Here is a 24,829-nt window from a genome sequence, read left to right on the forward strand (position 1 = left end):
AGATATTGTAGTAGTTTTAACACTATTGTTATTACCTTTTAAATCATTTACCCAATAAAATAAGGAAAAAGAATCACGATTTCTTTTCATGTTTCTCTGCTTAATTCCACGGCTTGGTCAATTTTTATGTACGTATTTCTCCTTAGCGTTACTGTTAAAGGCTAACAATGAATAGAATAGACCAGAATAGAATAGACCAGACCAGGTTGGAAGAGACCATCGCGTCCAACCTATCATCCAACACCACCCAACCAACTAAACCATGCACCCTGTCAAGTCTCCTCCCAGGGATTAATTCCACCTTCCCATTTTGCCTACTGTCAGAACAGATTGCAGACAGGTGCCTGCAGCTTTCAGGCTAATTCCGAACTTAGTGAATGCTTTAAGTTAAGCAGCATTGCATTATCAGTTGCATTATTATTTATAGCAGTGTATTTGTTAGTATTTGTGTCAGTTGTTGGTTCAGTTTTGTATTTTTTATGTCTTAATTTTAAACATGGAGTTTTGGCCAGGCTTGGGCTGCTTACTCTCTGAGAAGGGTAAGTGGTTTGTTTCAACCTTTTGAAGCAAAACTTTGTTGCAGAACGAGTTACACTGGGGTGTAACACGTTTTGCCATGTAGCGTAGGCCAAGTAGTGATCAGAGACTATCTTCCAAGTATCACCTAAAATAATTTCAATATGCTTCATTCATGTCATATCTAGCTAACACATAGACTGTCACCTTGACCAAATTTTACAGCAGAAAAAAAATTTACAATGTAGAGCTTGCAGTGACTAAGGAGGTTCCTATAAAGAACAGAGGGCCAGGGATGAAGTCTTTTCCCCTTCCCCAAAAGCTTTTTGTTTTAACACAGTGGGGCCCCTTAAATTGTTTTACTTAGAACAGCACACCAGAACCTGCTGCACAGCCTTCACTGTGTCTCTGCAGTAAGTCTGGCTTGGTGGCAGAGCTTCTTGGATGTGGAAGCCTTGGCAAACCACTTTGTTGTTATGGATAACTGTGCTGATCCCAAGGAGTTGTTTGAGAAGGGAAGGAACCAAAACATCCATGGTCCTGCTGATCACAAAAGTACCCAGGCAGGTAAAACTGACTTGGAGACCTTTGTTCCCTGAGCCTAATTCTTAATGCACTGAGTAAATAGCTTCCATTGTTTTAGTACCTCACAGGTTCAGTATTGGTCTGACTTGGATTAAACCTGCCTAAAACTCTCAGCTCACAGAGGATGCACAGCTTCTACCAAGAGTTGCCCACTCTTGCTACTTTAGACAGCTATGTAGTTATCCCACTCTTAAAATAAGACTAGCTCAGCAGTTTCAGAGGTGGAAACTTGCTTATTCTTATATATAGCTTGGTATTAAACAATGAAAGGCTGACTTACAATTAGAGTCTTAGAGATGCAGATAATCAGCAGTACCTGAAAAAGGAAATTACTTGCTTAGTTCATCTCAAGTTTCCATCACTTCACACTAGATTTCTACTTCAGCTGTTGCATCAGTCTCTATACTGTTAAAGAGAAATTAAATTGGAGAATTAGTTCCTAGTCTCCAGCTCTGTGGAAACTTAAAACTCTTACCTTGCATGTATAATAATACAGGTTGGGCACAACCAGCATGTTCTTTTTCCAGGAACACGATTAGCAGAAATCTTACACAATGAAATACCTGCTTGTCTGACATGTACTGGGTCACAACGTTACTGCAGTCTATTTAAATGTACTTCTAAATACATCCTGAAACTTTTCTGAAGTGCATTAAAAGTACTTTGCCACCACATATGGTGTGAAATTGTCTGAGTACCTTAATTACAGTTGCTTTCAGACCAAAGTTTTGAGCTGAAAACTTTTGTACATGTTCTGCCATCTTTTACTGAAGTCACGTAGAACAGGAAAGAAAAGACACTACTGAAGTTTGGGCAAGAACAGTAGAAGTAGTGGAGAGAAAGCATCATAATACTGTGTCCTGAGCTCTTCAACTGAATTACACAAACAGGGACGAAGTAACAATAGTTAAGGAGTGTATGTCCTACAGGGAGGTCTATCAGTGAACTCAGGCTTGGTTTGTGTTGATTGACAGATAACAGACATAGGTCATACCTAAATGCTTCAACCTTGCAGAAATCCCAGTAATCATTGTTCTCATACAGAAACTGCCTTGTGCACAGTAAGCTATGTCTAGCAGTACAGCCTGCCCCAGACAGAACATCAACAAATCAGGTAAGAATATGTATTCCCCTATCTACAAACTGACTTGGAAAATCAGTTTTGGTTTCCTTACCTGGTTTTAAAAAGTCTTAAGCAAGACAGAGTCAGAGCCTGGGGGGAAACTTCAACCCACCACAAGAATGATAACAAAACTGTACAGGATCCATTAAAATGCATTTATTTGTTTTAGTTCAAAGGTTTAACAACTATTTGCCCTGGACTTAGAGCACAACAGTGGAAAAATAAGATCAGACCAAAATACAAAAACAAGTACACAAACTACCCCTTATTTGTAAATGTTACCTCGTAATTGAGTTTTAGCACATTAGAAAGTTTACAAAATTTTTGACAGTATTCAGAGGGAACAGCATTCTGTAGCAGTTGAGCCTCTTCACATTCCTCCTGGCCCTTGCCATACCAGTCTGTGCCTGGATAACACTGGGCTTGGGTAACTGGAACTGCTTTGTGATTCAGTCCAGTGCCCGAGCCAACTCTAGCTCCCCAGCACAGTTTGGTTGGTGATGGTGGTGTAACTAAGCTCCCTGTTCTGCCTGCTGCATCCTCTGCAGCACTGAAATAATGACTCAGTAAATGCAGAAATAATTGTTTAAAAGTACAAAATTGACCCTGAAGAAAAAGTAAATCATTTAAAAAACTGCTTTGACTAAGATGCTCTCAAAGCTGCGGGACAGATTTACAGCAAAATCACTTTGAGTACAAACCACACGATTCAACAGAGTTTTTACAAGTTTTGTCACTGTAAAAATGAAAACATCAAAGCAGACCTGCCTGTGGAAACCCTTCACCTCCTAACAGGGCTGACACATGCCCTCGTCCTGGTTTTTGGCCTTTTCAGGGCATTGCTACCTATTAGGACTAATTTAATTCCCGTGAATACACCTCTAGTGAAACAATTGCAAGAGCAAGAGAAGCAGCACACCTATATTTTAGCTCTAGATGCATAGCAAACAAATGCCTGTTGTTTAGATCACAGGATCACAAGATGTTAGGGGCTGGAAGGGACCTCTGGAGATCTTCGAGTCCAACACCCCTGCCAAAGCAGGACCATAGAACCTATTGCAGGTCACATGGGAACACATCCAGACAGGGCTTGAAAGTCTCCAGAGAAGGAAATACATGACTTAGGAAATAAAAGTACAGTAATTTAATAGTTGCAAATAGCCATTTCTGAAAGAAGGTAACAACTGGGTTTTACAAAAAGCTATCAAATATACAGAAATACCAAACCCCTGATTGTGGCCAGAAACAGATGAATAAATATACAATGAGGTACTCCATAATCTTAAGGTATGCAAGTGGATACCCAACTTGTCTCCCAACTTCAGCAAGGCAAGGTCTGCTTAAGCACAAGCAGGCTTTGCTGATGAACAGCAAGAACCCAAACCAGGTACAGGGTCATAGACTGGCTCTTCACTGATTCACACCAGCATGGGCAAGAGCTGTTGAATTTCACCCTTCAAAAGAAACAAGATGCAAATTGTTCTTTGGTGTTTAAATAGGAAGAAATTACACAGTTGGAGTTTAAACACCAAATACAGTGTCTGAATCCTTGGAAGGTAGCACAACATGTATCCCAGACAGCTAAAGCCTTGGCACAAGATCCCACTAGTCACAGGGTGAATCCCCAGATGCTATGGTGGGTGCAGAACACGCCTTTCTGCTTTGGAGGGCTACTTACTGTAAGGCTGCATAAACAAGTCTCATGTGCGTGTACTTTTGGAGGCAAATATAGACAGTCATTCACTGGCAGAAAAAGTAATTAATTTCCCTGCCAATTTTGACTCTTCTTTCACCTTACTACATACCAGTGTGAGGTCTAGGCATTGGACCACACAATGAATTACTTGTGGACAGGAAATCACCCTACTTTAGGGCAAGATTTTACAGTCAGTTTAAGCTCCTGCTGAAAGGAATAATTTGTCTGTATGGCCCCTTCCTGCTCTGCCTCATAGCTGTTGTCAGCCTTTTTGTAACTGTGACACAAGATTTAAAAACATTTGGCCAGGGAGGACCAGGACTACACTTACAGTCGTACATTGCACTGCTGCCACGTAAACAGCTCATCACCAAGGTGCCGGGTGGCAACAGCCTCAAGTTACCTTGTCATAGATGATGGGCACAGGAGAGTATGACAGTTACCCTTCAATAACATCAGTATAATTTTGCTCTGTAATTCACAGCACAAATAAGCCCAAAAGCAGCCCCCCAAAAATCATCCATCCAGTGTAACTGCCTATAAAATAAACCATTCAGGGAAAACAAAATCACCCTCTGCCAGGAAGAGAGTAACTATCCTGTATGGAGATTTACTATTCTGCTTTCCCATCAAATCAATGTCCTGCACACTAAACAAGCTCTGATGTATATTACAAAGGGATACCAGAGAGAGCTAAGGAATAAAGAATGTGAAGTTCCATGACATTTGCTTCAGAATTTCATTTCCTTTCTGTTCCCATTCTGACCTGTGCTTCACCTTCTTTGAAGCTTGTGTCTGAGCTATGCTGAGACAGTTTCTAGTGGCACCATAACATAAAGCAAAATAAGACACAAGGTTTAAAAAGCCTTCAAACAAGGGGAGGGAATAATTTCACTTTTGGGCTCCTCACTACAACAGAGCCACTGGGGTGGTGGAGTGTGTCCAAAGAAAGGCAATGAGGCTGGTGAAGGGTCTAGAGTACAAGTCTGAGGAGCAGACTCAGGGAACTCTGATTTTGAGCCTGCAGAAAAGGAGGCTGATCTTAATGGTCTTTTACAATGCAACTGACTCTGTCTTAATTCAATGAACTTCACTGATACTTAGCAAGAAAGAAGCAACACCTCATAAAGAGTTGAAGGTTCCACTGCTTTCTGTCTGACTCCAGTTGCACCATTTGACTCCTGCAGCAGCCCAAATACTCTAGAATCCTTACTGTGTGTAACTGTTGGTTTCCCTCTTTACTTTTTTGTTGAATCACCTTGTTCAGGTTAGCCATTTTAGCAACTTAAATTCATGTGGAAGAGTTCATGAAGCTCCAGAACCTGCACAGGTAAGGCATGGAAGGGGAATATGAATGTCCCATTGGCTTTGATGAGCAAGTCTGTTGGCATATTCCATGTTATGTAGTTATGCCTGAAATTTCTAGAGTGACTCAAACTAACTGGACCAGGGTAACAAAGAAAAGCATGAGTCACAGCACCATGACAGGAACAAGATGTCTACAATACAGAGGGAAGGCCAGAGCAATCACTTAGAGCAGCTCTGCTGTCAGTCAGTGGTACAAGTGGTACAACTGCTCCAAGAATCTTTCATCCAAACTGCCTCAGGGATGTCCCTCCTGTTGGCTGTATTTAACACTGCCATTCCTGTGACTGATTTTTAAGTCAGTCAGAAAAGCTCACAGATTTTGCATTCCAAACAGCCTGCACTGTCTGAGACACCTGAACTTATTTAAATCCTTCCACAGTTAACTGATCAGAGGCAGTCAATGGTGACATAAAGCAGCAATTTTACACTTGTTTAGAATGCCCTGAAGGATATGACTAGAAATAGGAAATATTGTAGGGTGGTTCTGTTTTGGGTTTTGGTTTTAGTTCTGTCATATTTTTGTTGTAAGAGGGGGAGGAGGCTTGTTTGGAAGGGGGTTTTGTTGTTGTTCAAAAAAAAAAAAAAAAGGCTGCTACTTTCACTTTTTCAGTTCATACTATATTCTGAAGAAAATAAAAATTCTTTAAAAAAGTAAAGTTAAGTAAAGTTAAGCAATAACACTAAACAACATTTGCAAAATTTGGATCATTCTACTGTGATACCAAACATTCCTTCTAAAGACGAGTGAATCCCAACATAAGGCATTTTGACAGATTCTTAAGTAAATAAATACACAAACCATGACACATTTGACAGTGGCTAATTTGGAGGGGCAAGAAGGAATCACTGTGTATTTCATTCAGCTATTCACAAGAGATGGAAGTACATTAAAAAGGGAACGCTTTAACATCCAGCACTGTGCATCTCCCAACAACATCCTGAAACTCAGCATGCACTACTGAACATGATGAAATAAATAGAAAGAACTTCTATCAACTTCAGCACCTCATTAAATGGTCTGCTACAGACAGATTCAGGCCTTTAATACTAGTACATTTGGGTTTTATGCTTCCACAAATACTTAGTCAACATGTACCCAGCTCTACTGAGGCAGTAGTGAGACCACTCAGTTACTTAGATGCTAGGATGTTGCAGGATCAACAACTGACAGTCAATCCCATATCTGGTAGTTCTTATTATCAGGTGCTTAGCTTTCTCAAGTTCAATTCTGATTAAAAACACAAGGAATCATACAGTTGGTATAACTAAGACTAGCTGTCTGTGTTTGTTTCCTTGACAGTAAAAAAAAATCTTTAGGGGAAAAAAAAAAAAAAGTCACCCACTTCTCATTCCTAATTTTCCTTCTTGAGGTATAAATGACTGTACCTTAACTTCAGCATGTATCTTCAGGTGATCCAGATGGAGGAGGTATAATGGTTTTTATCTTACAAGTCACAGCTTTGACAACATAATGAATCTGTAAATTGCAACAAACTACTGTACAACAAAATTCCTGCAGCCCTGAAACAACAAATGGTGCTTAATAGACTCACGATTAACTGTCTGGAGGAACACACTCAAGATTTCCCATCTTTCTGCCCAACAGTTTCTCCTCTAGTCTTGGAAAATTTGAACAGGTACTCACAGTTTACTGTTTATCATTCTGCCTATCTACAGCCCAGTCTCCAAAATACATATTGACAGGAAGGTTTAGTCATACCATTAAATTGGAACCCTTTTTTTCAGGTAGAGGCCTCCACTGATTTGATGTTCCTTTTTCTATCTGCATTTTGAATTCACATTAATTAGAGAACACAGTTTCACTCTGTTTCTTCACTAACCACTCTACTGAGCGAAGATTAGTGTAGAATGCAAAGGAGGAATGTTTCAAAAGCAAGGAAGTAAAGAAAAGAAAACTTATGTTTATATTAGACTTTGTATCTCAGATCCCTCTCCACTCTAAGCCAAGTCAGGGAAAAAACACAAACCACATTTTGTTCAAATTCAGATCAGAAGAGTGGATGAAATACCTCGTCATAACTTGTGTAACATGGTCTTTTGCCATTATTTCTACATGCTGTTCTTCTGCTCACTCAAAAGCACCTCCAAAGCATCAAGATCTGAATGGGATTTAGCCAGACAGATATTAACCCACAGCAGCTTAGAAATAAAGTACTCAAAAAAAAAAAAAAAAAATTTAAAAAATTCTTGTTCCCCAACATTTTCAACCTGCTTAAAGTACAGTAGAACCTCACTGTTTTGCACTTAGTCTGGAAGATGAAATGTATATCCCTCTCACTGTGACCATTCTGCAGCACTCAAGTGCTGAGAGTTAAACCAGGATGATGCACCTCAACCTGTGTTCTTTCACATCAATGGAGTGTGGTCATTCAGCTTTATTTCCTATCCTATGATATAAGTGTACTTAATGGAGGATAAGTCAAAACGAGGTAGCACTGCAACTGTCTTTGCTGGAATGTGGGCAGATCCTGGCCTAATCCTAAATGGTGGCTTAGCAAGGTTCTCCTGGAATCTGTGAAATGTATACAACACAAACCTTTCCCAGAGTAAGGCCACTAATTTTGCTATTGGCAGTAGGCAGTAAGAAACAGCATAGAAAACCCCTCACTGAATCACAGAGGTATTTTTGAGGCAATAAACTGTGGGGAGAAGTATAAAGACATTGTCCTCTCATTCCTCCTCTGTTTTCCAGTATAAGTATCTGCTTCCCGTATGTGCTACTCCGTGGTGGGGAGACATTTCAGTCTATTTTCTTAGCTGGGAGTCTAAGGAAGTCCACGCTACATTTAAAGACGGGGACAGCACTGTAAAAGAGAAGGATTACAAGTTTCCCATGGGTCATGGTCATGATAGTCTGATGTCCAGATGCCCAGATTCGATACCAGGGCCCATAAAAAGGATCTGAGATGGCTGGGCACAACATGTTGTTCAAATTCACTTCTGTAACCTGAGAAAGTGACAACAAATGTATAAATTAACAACATTTTTGTGTTGCACCAATTCAGACACTCAAAATTAACTAGCAACGTTTAGGTGATACTCCTTTGTTCAAGACAAGTAGGGCAGCTTTCAGAAGGAAAGCAGATCAAATTCAGGTGTGCATTTAATAGATGGATTTATGCAGGTACATAACCAATTCAGGAAATATTTTACCTACTTAAGAGATACAAATGCTCATTGGAACATGCAATTAAGAATCTGCATGCAAGCAATCTTATCATATCAATAAAATTCTGGACACTTGCAAAAACTGTGTTTTTACTTTGAATGTACTTGCAAACTATCCATTTATTAACCTGTATTTACTTACCAATCCCAGAATCTGCAAGATGCTAAAATGATATACAAACATAAACCCCGTGGATAAAAGAGCCCACCAGAAATTGCAGAGTGGTTCTGGAGTGTAGATACCTTGAAGAGAAAGGAATACATTAGTATTCAGCTGAGTTGCTGTGTCCATCAAAGACTCATGAATAATCCTCTCCTTTCTGCTCTGTGGATGGTAGGGCGTCTGGCTTTAGCTGATAACCTACTCAATACCATTACACTAATGAATATTTGAGAGCCTTATTTCTTACCTGGCATGTCCTCCCTCCTGGTCCACCAGTAAAATATACAGTATGTTACCTCATTAAGCTTGCCTATTTTTTACCAGCACCAGTGATTTTTACCTCATTCTTCCTTCTACCACAGAATTAAATGATTTTTCAATACTGTAATGGTATAAAATGAATCTTCCAAACGCTGCTTCTTATGTGGGTTCTGACTTCCAAACAGACAGAAATAACTTAGGCAGTGGCAGTTCCTGCACTGCACTGTATTAGAGTATGGCCTCACTGTCATTCCTAATTTTATGGTTGTTTAATAAATATTAGGTAGTAACTTGCACCAATAATGCCTAGGAACAGAAAGGGTGTATAAAGTAGTCAATCCAGTAATGACAGACTGTACTTTTAAATTAAAACTGCTGTGGAGATATCTTCAGATATACTTACAAAAAACTTTATAGTCAGCAGATATCACAAATACTGTAAAATGTACTTTTTTCCTTTCAAATGAAGTAGAAAATTTCACATTATTGCTGGGTTCACCTTTCTCCCTCCTCCTGAAACTAGGTCTTGTCAATTCAGTGACAGAACACAACATCACATGACCTAGAAAGTACCAAGGACATCAGATCTAATACAACTAACCTTAGATACAAGAGTATTTTTGGAATTAAATATTCAAACATTACATGGTGAGGAAAAAAAATACAGGGTTCTCAAGACTCTTACCAGCAGCCTTGAATATTTCAGTTTCAGATATGGGGAATAAAATATTGTTTTCCTTATGACTTTTATTAATAACTTAACCTAGGGATGCAAAAGAAGGAAGCACATTATGTCATGCTACTCAGCTGCTGCAAGTAGTTGTAGGAGTATCAGATGAATAAAAAATGCCAGTGCATTTTTATATCTGCTTTTGTCTGCTCTCTGATCCATTACACAGTGAACACTGGGATGTGTATCCAGTACTTGGAAGACAGCTAACAGCAACAGTGCAATATCTATATTAGCCCTTGCTAGCTGTCACATTCAGTAATTACCAGGGAGTAATTACAGACTGCATCATATACTGTATGAGGCTATTTGGAACTACACTAGGACAGAACTCACCAGACTAAAGCTAGTATATGGCCTGTGTATGGCATCCTATGTAAATAAATGCAAATGACTTCTGTTACTTGCTTTACCACACCACCATATAATGGGGCATCCCGTTTCAGATTTGAATCCCTAGACAGTTGCCCTTTAGCAATTCCTTTCTGCAGAGTTTCGTTCCATAGTTTGTACCCATCGTGCCAGCTCAGATTACTTCAGGTAATTATCGCTAATTCAATCTAATTTAAATACCATTTTGTAAATGTTACAAACTAAAATTTGCCTACACTTGACTGTCCAAAACTGCACATCTCAATATAACACAGCCTCTCTGTGCTAGTCAACAGCAAGGAAGGAACTGGTTGCATGTCTGAATGACAGCAGCACATATGCACCCCAAATTTACTCACTGGCTTTAAGGAGCAACAATATGAATTACCCAAGATACAACTGTACATAGTGTTTTAGTAAGGAAGCTGTGGCTTCGTGCAGCCATGAGAAATTAGTTGAGAAGCTATTTCGAAAGCAGAAGGCACCATATAAGATTTTTTTATCCAGTACTTATGTGAAGGTCAGGAGAAGTGTCTGAACTATAAGCAAAATCCAAATGTAAGAGTGAACTCTATATGAGGAACTCCCAGGGAAGTGCTCTACAGGTAAAGGAAAAACATTCACAACAGTCTAATTCTTCAAATGTACTTAAGCAAGCATAACCTAAGAGCCAGTATCCTATTTAGAAAAATGTACAGAACACTTCACTTAAATAGCAATGACATTGATTAAACTCCACAAATATCATATACATGATATCACCTTGAATACAATTTTTCATTAGAGAGCAAGAGGAGAAGCAACCAGCCTTGGTGTCAGAGTTCAGGAGACTGTGGCTCTATTTTTGGCTGTACCAACTCCAAGTAAGCTGGTCAAGCTATACAGAAACTTTGTCTCCTTCCTCAGATGCAGAGTAAGGAAAACATCAATTGACTTGCAAAACTTTTTCTGTTGTCTTTGCAGTTCTAGTTGGACATTTACCTTAGATGCAATATACAGAATAAAATTGAAATATGGTATCTAAAGCTGTTCCTGGGAACAGGCAGAGTACGGATGTATCAAATTTAGTTTCACATGAACTCGACTGGTTGGCAGTTGGCTGTCTTGTTTTGAAAGATTCAACAAAGCCTGAGAACCAGTGCTAGTAGTCTAAAGGGATAAGCACTCAGAACAGCTAGAATCCAGAGACCTGGATATTTGGGGGACTTATAGTACAGGTAGGATATAAACACTAAGAGAAGTGAACTCAGCTATGAAACAAGACTGGAGGGAGAAAGCACTCATTAGAAGGCTACAGAAATTGCACAAAATGACAGAAGAGATCAGTGGCATCATTTGGCATTGGACTCTTAGTTTCTTCTGTCCAGCCTCAATCTAGCCAGGGAATCATGTTTCAGAAGTCACTTGAAGAGCTGTTCGGGTTCCTCCAGCAAGGAATTTCATACTGCTACATCCCCTCTGTGTTGTGAGACTTCAAAATGTACATTAGCAACTCTCACTCTTTACAGACTTTTGATCTTGCTTCTTAATAGAAAAAAATCTTTCTTGCTAGACTTTGCAATCCTGAAAATAATAATGTGATTTTCAGCAGTATCAGCATTTGGGCATCAAGGGACAAAAATGAAACAAATAGCTCTAGACAAAAGCATGTCAGAGAGCCCTGGATTCCCAAGTGTGTTATGGGAAACTTAAGTTTATACCTAGGATATTTTCTGTACATTTCTCATGGAAATACTCACTATAGATTTTATTACTTTCTGGTTCTGCTATTGAACAGATGATTGTTGCAGGGAGTAGTGTGGTGTAGTTTCTGCAGTATACAGTCTGTTAAGAGAAACAGACAAACAGGGACATTGAAACCCAGCTGAGTGGATGTTTGAATGGCTTGTGTTAGCTTTGGCAAAGCTACTTGCTGCTTACATAGGAAATTTCTGTTCACTAAGGATCACAAGTAATTCTTCATTCAAAAATTCAATCCAACTGATAGTCTAGCACTAATCTCATTCTCAAAAATATTCATGTCCCAGACAGTTGAGACCCTTCCAAATAAAGAGTCATCTAAGCAGGTTGTATATTTGCTCCTGTTGAAAAAGCATTACAGTGTTGGGTTTGGTAATTTTTTTTTTCCAGTTTAAATTGTCATTCTTTCAGTAGCATTGATGGGAAGGATTTCATATAGATTGATGAGTTTGGGATTCATCACCCACTTCAGCAACAAGAATTTGTTGACTGTAACATGCCAAGTGGTCAACTAAGCCATCTAGGCAATGGAAGGGAAGCATGGCTTTAAAAATCTAAAGGGCAAACAGCCTCAATTTCTCTTATATTGCTTCCTCTCCCAGTGTCTTGGGCTAGTTCTGGTGTCCTTATGAACTATTATTTTTACTTTAAGTTCTCCAAACATGGGCTTCTAAAAGTTTGAACACAACTTCACAGAAGGTAATATTCATTTTGATTTTCTGTGAGAACACAATGCAGGAAGGACACTACTCCTCTGTTTGAAATAGAATCTAAATATAGTAAAATTTAATTTTGTAGTGTGTTGAACTATTTTTTCCTAATTAATGTCTTACTTTAATTCCCACATGATTTTATAGAGCTTTACCAGTTTGTACAGCACACCACATGCTTCTCTAGTAGTTTCACATGTATAAGTTCTGTTTAATCCAAAACTCAGAGCAACTATTACAATTCCTTCATTTTCAAGCTTGTAAAAATGTGAGAGCAAATTTATTTTCATTTTATTTCCTTTGATCAAAGGGCTAATTCTAGCAGTGTAGCCTACTGAGCTAGCCTAGAGACCAAACTTCCTTTCCAGGGGAAAACAGGAAAAATGTTCTCAAGAGGATGACCCTGAAATCCACTGAATCCCTCCACAGCTGTTCTGACTATAGATTTCAAAATACTACCTTATGCCAGACTTCTATTTCCTTCAATGCCAGCTACTCTCATCAGAAACAGCTCAGGCACGGGTCTTATATTACTTGCTCCTCCCAGGAACCACATTTTTATATTCCTGAAAGCAGCAGCAGTAGTTCTTCCTCATCCTTTGCACAGTAGTAGTTTTTCCATACACTGGTACATACACTTCTGAACTTCACCCCTCTCTAGAGGGCTGTCTTTAACAGACTTTGAGCTCACTTAGAGATTTCCACATTACCTTCTTTATTTATTTTTAAATGCTTCATAATAGCCACCATAGTTTCCAAAGAACTGTAACCACCCAGTGCATAAAGATTGGAGGGTCACATGTCCCCCCGCAGTTCTCTTGAAGCATCAAACAAGATTATCCTGAAATAATCAAGCTGCAAGAGAGACTACAGCATGAATCTGCAGCCACAGCAACAGCACAAGCCTCCAGCTGCTGAATGTGCCCCAGCCACCCCACTGCTCAAGGTGTCAGATACAAGCACCACTGGCGTTTACTTCGAATATATGGGATTCAAAAGGTGGAGAAAAGCAGGAATAGAATCATGGAATCTGCCAGCAGGAGAGCAGAATAACAACACACAAGAAACAAGAGTTTCAGCGAAACAGCCATACCACACGTTATTTCAGTGAATATTTCCATGTGGATGGAGATAAAGTAGATTTATGACCACCTAACGACATTCAAATACATAGTGATTTTTTTCCCCCTAGATTACTGCTAAAGTATATAATCAAGCCTGCTTTATAACTCCATTCAAAAGGAGTTAGGGACCTACAGACAGATATAGCTAAATATAGCTCAGTGTCACAAAGTGAGAAAGTGGATGAGAAAGGTAGAAATGTCTTTAAGTATGGCAATCCCTTACTCTTGCCAGCAAGTCTGGATCCCAAATTGCTTTAATTGAGCTTTCCTAATTTACAGCGACAGGAAAAATGATCCTTTGGTCTGCACTCAGTATCTGTGTTCTACATCTTACAACTCAGCCCAGCTTCTCATTAAGTAAGAAACACTGCACTGCTCATAAGACAGCTGTCTAACAGAGCTGCTCCTACCTGAAGTATGACAGAGGCATGCTCCACAAGAAGAATCGGGGAGGGGGGGGAATAATCAACTTCTACTGACTTTCTGACAATGCCATAGAACTTCAACTCATCTGATACCACTTCTGAGACATATAAATGAAAAAAAGGCTCTATGACTTGAGTCAACAAGACTGTTTCTTTCCTGATTATAAAAATTCAGGGCTTGTCTTATAATATGAAAATTCTGACTATTCCCAGCAAACAACTCAGCTGCTTAATTATTTAGGGTGCACATGTCCACTTGTCCACAGCTGTACAACAGTGAGTCAGCTCTTATAACACATAGGGCCAGACCACTGGATTCTCCAGCATTTTAAAGCTCATTACTGTCAATTTGGGCTCCACAGGAAGATCCTCCCCCTCCACAAAAATAATTTATTTTTTTTTTAAATCTTCAAAACAAAGCAAGAAAACACCACCACACACACACAACAAACTAACAGACCAAACAACAACAACAAAACCCCAACCAACCAACCAATCCCCAAAAAACCCACACAACCCACAACAGCAAAACAACCACCCAAATCGATTTACTCTCTCCAGAGTGTTGACAACCTGCCTTTGAATTGAGAATTTTGAGAACTGGCACAGCCATTTTGACAGGGCAGATGCTGGAGACTATCCCCCCCTGCAGGCTACAGTGTCAGAACAACACAACTATGCAGTGCCACCAGTACCAAGGCATAGGTGATCTCCTGAACTCCAAGTACAGCTGTTCATACATGAGATTGTTCTTAAAGTGACAAAATCCTAAAACAACCCTCAACATCAAGATCCTTTTCTACTTTAATTAGTAAGGCAACTAAACAATGCTGGGACTCTCAAAACACAAGAAAGACTGTCTCCTGAACCCCTCCGCTAGAGAGCTGCTATAAATTAACCCTTGTTGCAAACTGTTGTGGAATTAGATCATTTGATTACAGCACTCAGGAAATAATAATTCCACTTTGATTAAACTTCAATATGATTTTAAACTCTAGAGATAAGGTGCACATCTCATCTCATCAAATCTATCCAAAAATCTGACCAAGCCAGCTTAAGAACCAAGACATGCAAGAACTGCAAGTCCTTAAGGCTAACAAAGTGCAAACCAGCATCTTTTTTTCCTTAAGAGTTGAAAAACTAAGTTGTCCTGAACACCACTGAAGGCCTCCAATACATTTATCTTGGGCAGTGAGGTTAATGCCCTGTTGCAATAGTTGTGGCAATTTCAACCATTACACTTTCTCAGCTGCTATCTCCCTAGGCTTTCTACCAGCAATCTGTACCCCAGCAGCATAAAGTATAATTATATGAGCATACTCATATGCTTCAGAAGACCATCTCTGTAGATGAAAGTGGTTTGAGGAGATTTTCAATGGAAGGGTTGGTTCCATGGTCTAAATCTGCGCTGCTGTTTGCTGTGTTCTTCCTTTCACCTTGACAATTCATTCACTGCCCCTCCCTTTTGCCAGTCCTAGCACTCAGATGATGCAACAGTATCCAGAAGTTACAAAACTATTCATATTTTTTTTTGACAGGAGTCTCAACTCCTGAGGACAAGACAGCATAATGACCTACAGCTTTGGTTCAGCACATCCAGCTATTTCAGGAACACTGTGTTCCACCCAGATGCATATTATAATTTTTGGCAAGGTTCAGAGGTGATACAAGGTGAGATTCATTTAGCAAAAAAGCTTCCAACTGCCAATACACTTCATGGATGAACTGCCTTCAGTTAAAAAAATCTTCCATGCTGGCCTGTTGTATCTGCACTATATCCATTTTGCATGAGAGCCCCGTACTGCAGCCAAGGAAGAGATGAGCCAGAGTGCATAAGCATTTATTTTGTCTAGCCTGGCACACACACATATAGGTATACATGCACATACACACTTGGAAAGAAAGTATGTTAGAAATTGATATTCACTCAGTACAGAGGGGAGGGAGAGGAAAGAGAACAAGGTCTGAATATATTCTCAAGCTTCACTGAGTTCCCACTGCAACACTGAAGCCCGAGTTCAGAACCTCTCTCTACATCAATTCAATCCTAAGCATGATAAAGCCCCACGCTTATACAGGGGAGGGGACATAAAGGTGATACTACCAGTGCAACATGGCCTGAATTTACCACTGTAATGAATGACAGAGAGAGAAATAAAATGAATTATTACAGCCCTCACTGTCACACAGTTTCCTTCCAACAGGAAACACTTCAACACATATTTGAACATGAGCACACAACTGCTGTGATCCTTGACTAGCATGTCAAACTTGGACATGTTCTTCTGTACAGAATGAACCTCAAATCAACCCTTCTTCAGATGTTCTGCTCATTCTTCCTTTGTGAAATGTTAGCATTATGACTGAGATGCTAGTAAGGCCATCAGTAATACTCTCAGATTCCAAATAAAACTCAAGTAGTATATTTTTCCACATTCCACAATCCATTCCTTTTCATTTTCCCAATTTTACTACTCTTCACTTACTTTGCCCAATCATAAATTCCCTAGTGGAAATTTCTATTTCAAACAGAAATCAATGTTAGAGACAAAAACCCAATTTTCACAAGTTAGGAAAAAGAGTGTCATCTACTCTGAAATTACCTTAAACAATGGTACAAGTGAAATGACAAAATATTAACCAATACTTTTATATTTAGTCAACAAAGTTCTTCGGAAATGTCACTGCTACCACATCAACATTAGATGGCAGCAAACACCTGTACATCAATAAAGGGCAAAAACGCATGAAGGGACATCCAAGGCCAAACTTTAAACCAAAATAAATACATCTTAAGAAGATGTTACATAGGAACTTCAAGGGCATCAGAAATCTTCATTTTGTGACAAGACCTTGGTCTCTCATTGCCTATGTGTACTACACAGCTGTTTACACTTTCTCCCCCATCTCCCCACCTCCCTTTTGCAATGATTAGTAGTTTGTGTAACTTCTACAAGTATACTGCACGTCAGCATTTTAGACCCAGAACTTTAAGATACCAAAGATGGATTACAATTAAATGTGGGTGGCATATTTCTGTGCTAAGAGAAAGAGGCAGAATGATCTTTTGAAGTTTTGTTTGTTTGTTTTTTCCTTTGGATAATTTTTAGTTTCACTCACCAAAAGCTTACAAACATAATCCTTCACACTTACTCTAAGCAACTGCTGATGTAAAATAGAAATGATTAAAAGTGGAAGAGACTTATTGTAGCATTTTATAAATTCCATCCCATTCACATCACTAATACCATAAATTATAATCTTTTATTTCCTAGATGAAAAAATTTAGTTTGGCTAGGAAATGCAGTTGGAATCAAGTCAGCACTAGAGGGGAGCAGAGCACCACACCAGATGAATACATATGGTATGCCTCTCTAAGGGGCATAGTTGGGAAAAATCACTGGCCAACAAAACAATGTGGATTCCCAGACTTAGGGAACTCTTCTGGGCTAAGTGACTGAAAGACTAATCTTGATAACAAAGCAATAGTTCATTCCACTAATACGTGTCACTACATTTCATTAGAAGTTCAGAATTTGACAGGCATTTATCTAACTAGCCAACTAATATGTACAAGGGGACACAATAATGTTTGGTTTTTTTCAACTCATTTTAAGTTGCAGTACCTTGAGAGAGACCTCCAAGGGGGAAAGCACCTTAAAAGTATGTCCCACAAACAAGTCAAAACATTGCAAAATGGCAGAGATGCTACTCAAGAATATAGTAATGATTATGCCAATAGATTCTTGATATCCCTTTGGAAAAAAGGCCATTTTCTTTGTTCCCAATGGAGTGTCTGTCATCCAAGTTACAACCCCAGCATAACACCAGAAACTATTAAGTCATAACATGGAGAAAATTGGTAGAAAAGAGCAAAGCCTGTTGCAGCTATTAAGCACAGGTGTTTCATTTCATGAGACCAATTCAATAGGTATAGGATAAATAGCCAACCTACCTCCTTTCTGCAGCAGGTAGATGGGCACAACATAAAGCATCACATGCTGGATGTAATAGATTTCCATTTCAAATGGAAGCTGTGGAATAAGGAAAATATTTGTAAAGGTTTTTCATCACTAACAAGTGAGTTACAAGTGATCCACGACAGTCCCTTCAGTCATTTTATCACCTATGAATATTAACAAAAAGATGGCATTAATGGGCACTGCTTTGAAAGTACAGCTAACTGAACCCATTCTGCTCCTCTTGCTACAAAAGACAATGCAGCACTGCAGGCAGACAATTCTCAAAATTAGACAGAAGTACATCAAAGAAGGAATACCATAAGATCACTACTTTCCCTTTCTTAGCATGAATTACAAATAACAATGCAATATGCTAAAGAAGTCCAACCAGAAACCAGTTAGTAGTAAATCAGGTATTTCTCACCTGCTGACAACTTTTGGAAATTACCATTAGCTGTCTGTGCATTTAGGAGTTGAACTTGTGTTACTTCATAAAGGTCAGCTAGACTGTGCTAAATTAATACTGTGCTAAAAATAAGTTGAATCACAACTGAGTTTAATTCGAGCCTCTTAATCTAGACTCAACTAATTGTAGCTCTTTATCAGTTAAAGGTATTCCCATCTGCAAATGCCTTTGTTTGTTAAACTAAAAGGCACATTTAGAATTAAACACTAGCATGAAAGATTCAAATTCAAAATTTAGACTTCAACCTCTTGTTGCAGCTCACTTAAGAAAAAAGAAAAACAAAAGGCGCCCTCCTATTAGTATTCTGAGACACTGAAGTCACGGCATTGAAACAGAAACTTCTGCATCAACAGAAGTGAAAAGAGGTTGAAACCGTTTGGCTTTCTTCCACAGTAGCATTCAATAAACAGTTGGTAATTAAGATTGTCATCTTTTCAGTTCAACAACTCTTATCTCCTATTTTCATTGTAAAATATGCTAAAACTAACAGCTGGTTTCTGCTAGTCCTGGCATTCCCCAGTTGAATGCTATCAGTGTCCTGACTACAACCTCTAAGATGTTCAGCCAGCTCTTGGGAGACTAAGACATACAATCTGTTAGGTCATTTTATTCCAAGAGTTCTGAACATAAAACCAAGCAAGATAATGGTCTGCAAAAGCAAGAATTTCATGGAAGTTCTGAGATTTCCTGAATCTGAACCTTTTCCTGCTCCTTGTTGAAAGACAGAGAGGGTATAGTGAGGGAATCATGATTATTTTGAAAGAGGCTAAAGAGCTTTTCCTAACTGGAGAAAATCTGTACCTCTCCCAGCTGGAACAGGCATACTTCAGAAATAATAGCTCCTGATATAAACAACACAACATGAGGACTCACTCCTGCCAAGGAGCATTCTCTGTTTAGTATCTGGTTTCATAAGGGCTTCTACACTTGCAGAGTTGTGAGGGTCAGCTACACAAACACCACGCTCAGGACACTTCTGAGAACAGAGTAACACTTGTTTTGCTGCAGTTGTCTTGACAATATTTTTTGTGTCTAAAACAAAACAGCCTTTTTTCACTAGAAAAGCTTGCTTGTTCTGAAGCCCAGCTAATTATGCAAGTGCATTTCCTAGTATAGAGCAGCAAAAGCAGAAATTCTGTGCAACCAAATACCCAAGTTGTACAGCCAGGCTACAGAAAACAAGAACAAAAACAAAAGAGGAACTATGAAGTTGTACAGAACAACTGATTCACCTAGCTCTGAAGGTCTTGTCTAGAAATTGTGGTATCAGCAACAGTCACTAACAGCAGATATGTAGGTACCCTCTATATGAAAGGGTCACCCATCAATCTAGAATTTGAAGAACTTCTCTATGCAAAGAGTAAGCACTTCATCAAGAGACTGGTTTATAGCACCAGACTTGGTAGAGTTAGATAATGACTGGACTCAATGACCTTAGAGGTCTTTTCCAACCAAAATGATTCTGTGATTCTTAGATTTGTCCTTTTCCATCACATGCCACTGTGGAAACCAAGCAGCCACCCTCAACAGCAGCATTCAGTAGTTCCCCAGTAACAAACTGGTGATGCTCACGGTACATTTCTTCAACCACACTCATTCCAAGCAATTCAGTCACTGGATATTGATAACCAAGAGAGACTCATTTGAATTCTGGATATTCATAGTCAATTCACCTGCTGGTTTTTGTTTGTTTTTTTAAAGTAGTCTCCTTCATCCCTTACCAACTGCCAGCAGCATTTTTCCTGCATTTCACCTTGTTTCCCTTATCTGGAAACAAATGCTTAAATGACACTATCTTAACTGTGTGAGAAGAGACAGCAAGTCCAACACCTCTGGGACATGTCCTGTATTTTACTTTATATATATCAACATTTTCAGGACATCAGCTTGCATAAAAGCACCACTTTTAAACCAGTGGAAAGTGTTGCCTTTAAAATTTGATTAATGCAATATGAAAGTTCAAACAAAACCAGTTAGTCTTCAAGCACTTGTGAGTCTTTTTGGCAGCTAAATGAATTTACTTGCACAGCCAGGTTATCAGGATCCAGACTGCACTCCATGCAGCATAAACAGAATGAAAAGAAATCTGTACATCCTCTTACACCTTTCTAGGCTCCTACTTGGGAATCTAACAACCACATTCCCTTAGCATCATCTTCTCTGTTTACTTAAGGGGCATAAAAGTTTATCTTGTTTTCAATATAAATTGTTAATGCTGACCAGGAATGATTTGCATCGTAAGAAAGAAAATAAATACGAGAAAATGAGAAACAGCCTTTATTTCAGAAAGGTTAGTAAGAAATCACAAAAACACTACCTGAATAAGAAGCAAAATGTTTTGTCTTTATCCAATGACTATTCCAATGCACAAAATTTAATTCCATCAGCACATCGTAAATAATGTAGCAAGAATATTTAGTTGCCAAATAAATACAAATGGGTGCATCTGTTGCTCAAGACTTAATTGCTGGCACCTCCACATCACGCCAAGGCAGGAAAATATTTTCTTGGAAAGAACAAGATAGACTGACCTCATCTGTCAGGCTATGCTTTTGTGAACAGTATCCCAGGTGCCCACTAGAGTCCAACAGGGTTTTTAATGAGTAGTGTCACCAAAAGGTTAAAACAACAGATGGTAGAAAGTGCCTGCTTGTAGTCTCAATTAATATCTCAACTCTCTATTTCTATTGGCAACAGACCAATATTTAGGAATGTTTTTTAAATTATTTAGGCTCTAAAAAAATCTAGCAGGTACATCAGAGAAAATGGAAAATGTCAAGTTACACTAGAAGCTTCCAAAAAGTTATTTTACATGATAATTTAGCTTTATATCTTATACACAAAAAAGAATACTTACAAAGCATTAAGTAATATAATGGGTAGCAAAAGTATGTGATCCTAACAGACTGGGCCACAAAGCATTCTAAGAGATGCTCTAGACATTACTTTGAACAGGTTAAGACTTAGAACCAAAATCTTGACACTCAGTAAACAAACACCCCTCAGCTGGCAAATTAGTCATTATCTTTCATTCTACATTTTCTGCCTCATAGAACAGAATAGGCCAGGTTGGAAGAGACCTTCAAGATCATCGGCATCCAAACCATCCTCCAATACCACCTAATCAACTAAATCATACAACCAAACACCCCATCAAGTCTCTTCCTAAACAACTCTACCACCTCCCTGGGCAGCCCATTCCAATGGGCAAAACCATTCACAACAACACTGCTGAAGCCCGGGATTGAACCAGGGACCTTTAGATCTTCAGTCTAACGCTCTCCCATCTGAGCTACTTCAGCCCTGCCCTTTCCAATTATTGATATGTACAAATAAAACTGTACATCTAATACCTTCTCCAGCATTTCACTCTGCTTTCATCTCTGTAACAAATTACCAGTTGGCTATGTATTCACTAGTTGGATTCTCCAGACCCTCAACAGCAATCACCTGATGCCTGTAGGATAACTAACAGACCCTTCACCAGGAAGAGGGATTTAGGAGAAAACTACCTACAAGACAATAACATCCAGCTGTATATCAATTAACTGTTAAAGAGGAAGTACATTTTGCACTGTGAAGGTGACCACCAATCCTTTCAGTGATTACAGCAATATGTCCATTTGGTACAATCTCTTGCAGTGATGAGACACAATAGTCACCTGCTGCCTCATTCCCATTGACCTCAGAACTCTCTCTGCCTGAGACATCATCTCCCTCCTCACTCCTAAATTAATGTTGGGTTAGATACTAAATTTTGCATGCTCTTTGACACACTATAGTTACATCTGTAAACAGCTGTAATATAAATAGACAACATTTGTGTATGAAATGTACACATTAAAATACATGGCTTAAAATATAAATTAGAAATAAACCAGTTGAGGCACAGAGACACAACAATTCCTGACTGAATCAGAAGTTTTTCACTTGGATATTACAAAGCACAGCAGTGTTTTACAGAAACTACAAGCACAGTGCCAAAAGAGATACCAAGGCATACCCAGAAGCTTCCTAACACTCCCTTCTCCCACCTGAGGGTGCACCCAAACCCCCCCAGGCTCTTTCTAGCCCCCGTCTCCAGCGTTAGGTTAATCTCAGCTGGCCAGATTTGAGATTGCCCTTCCCCCTTCTCCTCTTGGCATTAGCCAGGCTTAAGATGCCTTGAGATAACTCCCCATCCATTACTAGATAGGGAGCATCTCCCACAGTAGCAGCAAAGGAAGAAAGAGGAAGTGTGAGACTTTGCAGCTGGATTTATAGGGAGCAGGATATTATGGGAATTAAATACGCTATTTCCTGTGTCCACCCACTGGGCTGGACACCCGGAGCACCAGAGGTGTATCTTGTGTGGTAGCAGCAGAAAGCACCCAGCCTAAACTGCCACACATGGACAAAATTATTACAACTTTTCAAAGTTCCTACTAAGTTTTAAGAGACACTTCATGCTTTTGGGCCAATGTCAGTGAAAAGAACTACGGTGGCAGTTGCAGAGCAGACTGTGTCTACCACAAGAGAATCTGGGTCAAAGCAGCAGTGCTATAAAACATTACCCACATTATGATGTGCCAGAAGAAACACTGGGGAAAAAAACAAGAGTATAGCAAGCAGCTATTAGGCCAAAACTATCCTAAATGGCATTTGTTCCAAAAATATTTGCTCTCAGACATTATCTTCTATCTCTAATTAAGGAGAAAATTGTCTAAGTAGTCGGTATTTTTCCTGTTAATCATCACTCCCCTAATATGAATGAGAGCTGTAATAATGGCAGACAAAATACAAGCTGATGATTTATTGAATCTTTCTACATTTTTAAATGGTTACCCAGAAAATTAATTTTGTTACAGTGAATTTTACATTTCTTAAAAGCTGGATAGTCTGAAATATAAAAATAAAATTCTCCTTATCCATAAAAAAAAAAAAAAGTTTTATTCTTTTGATGCCATTTCAAGCAATATCAAGTTCTCTTAAAACTTACTTGCAAACTGCACATACACTGTTATGGTATAGGAAAGAACACAGGTAGTTATCAGATTGGGAAAGGCAACATAAATCTTACACTAAATCATTACACTAAATCCATGGAAATCTGAAAAACGTGATCCAACTGCCTGTGTATGTGGGTGTCACTCTTTATGGAAGATCATTCTCACCATGTGATAGCCTACAAGTGTGTCATCCTTCCTCTAGCAACTAAACTCTGTCTTGGTGCAAAATTTTATAGCTTAAGAAGGGAAAAAACAGAAGCTATTTACAAACTGCCAATAAAACTGGCAGTTTTCAGATGTCCTAGCTACCAGTGTAGCAAATCAACATAGTACATTGTCCAGAAAGTTCAGGACAGAAGCAGATTTTTATATTTGATCTTAAAACAGTCAAGCTCTGCAAAGAGAGATTATTTAGCATTTTCCACGCCTACACATAATCTGAAAATCCTGAAACTGAACTTCGACTGCAGTCCACAATAGAATAGAATTCCTTTAATACAGTAGAATTAACCAGGTTGGAAAAGACCTTCAAGATGATCAAGTCCAACCCATCACCCAACACCATCTAATCAACTAAACCATGGCACCAAGTGCCTCATCCAGTCTCTTCTTAAACACTTCTAGTGATGGTGACTCCACTAACCTATGAAAGCCTTTTTCAAAGCCATTAAGTTTCCCCTCAGTTTGAGGGCTAGTTTGTAGCTAACACAGAATAGCTGTGTTAGCTTGTTATACTGATTGATAAGCAACACAAAAAAAGCCAAGATAGGTAGAACCAAAATGACCTGTACCAGGAATCTACAGCCTGGTAAAATGAACTGTAAAAAGGCCAAGCAAAGCAAAGGTCTAACATCTTTTCACAGAAAGTCTTTGAGAAATGGATTTAAAAAAAGGAGGAAGAAAAGTGCAGTACACTCACCAGGCGTGTATTAACTACAGGAAACAGCAATGCCAAGAGGGCCCCGTTCAGCATATGCATCTGCAACCTTAGAAAAAGAGATATAATACTATTTTCACATGGTGACATGAAATGTGATGTTTTCACATATTTTATGTAGTATCTCTACAATAAAAGGTAGCAAGAGGTTTAAGAAAATTATTTTGGCTTGAATCTGAATAAAAGCTCTGTTAAATGAATTAACCAGGACAAAACCCTCTAAATACACACTTAAATAATTTACTGAAGTAAGACTGTTTGCTGTATGAGCTTTGGATTCTTAGAAAGCCTGGACTGCCCATTTGTGTTAATCATGTTTATGACGCAAGCTTCTAAACAGTTGAAATTTTGCTGTTTGATTGTCTTTCAGAGAATGAAATAGCATGTTTGATAAAGGTTCTCACTCCTGTCTATAGACGTAAAGCTTCAGAAATCTGACAGAAGTCTTTTAAATAAGTGGTATTATAATACTGC

At 38.9% G+C, this 24,829-nt stretch overlaps 1 protein-coding gene and 1 non-coding gene across 4 annotated transcripts in view; both read right to left on the minus strand.

Moving 5' to 3' along the window:
- Positions 1 to 2,358: 2,358 nt before the first annotated feature.
- Positions 2,359 to 24,829, minus strand: part of TMEM164 (transmembrane protein 164) — a 36,234-nt gene continuing 13,763 nt past the window's right edge. For all 3 annotated transcript variants that reach the window (XM_068152040.1, XM_068152039.1, XM_068152041.1), the window contains exons 4-7: positions 24,338 to 24,404; positions 17,958 to 18,036; positions 8,620 to 8,720; positions 2,359 to 8,256 (exon numbers count right to left, since the gene is read on the minus strand). In XM_068152040.1, the coding sequence (XP_068008141.1) occupies positions 8,050 to 8,256; positions 8,620 to 8,720; positions 17,958 to 18,036; positions 24,338 to 24,404 (454 nt within the window). In that variant the 3' untranslated portion in view covers positions 2,359 to 8,049. The remainder of the gene's footprint in view (positions 8,257 to 8,619; positions 8,721 to 17,957; positions 18,037 to 24,337; positions 24,405 to 24,829) is intronic.
- Positions 21,660 to 21,732, minus strand: TRNAF-GAA (transfer RNA phenylalanine (anticodon GAA)). The gene has a single exon. It is a non-coding gene; the product is annotated as a tRNA-Phe (tRNA).

This window comes from Melanerpes formicivorus, unplaced genomic scaffold (genome assembly GCF_026170545.1).
Source record: "Melanerpes formicivorus ecotype bairdi unplaced genomic scaffold, bMelFor1.0.p_v2 SCAF_22, whole genome shotgun sequence".
Classification (NCBI taxonomy): Eukaryota; Metazoa; Chordata; class Aves; order Piciformes; family Picidae; genus Melanerpes; species Melanerpes formicivorus.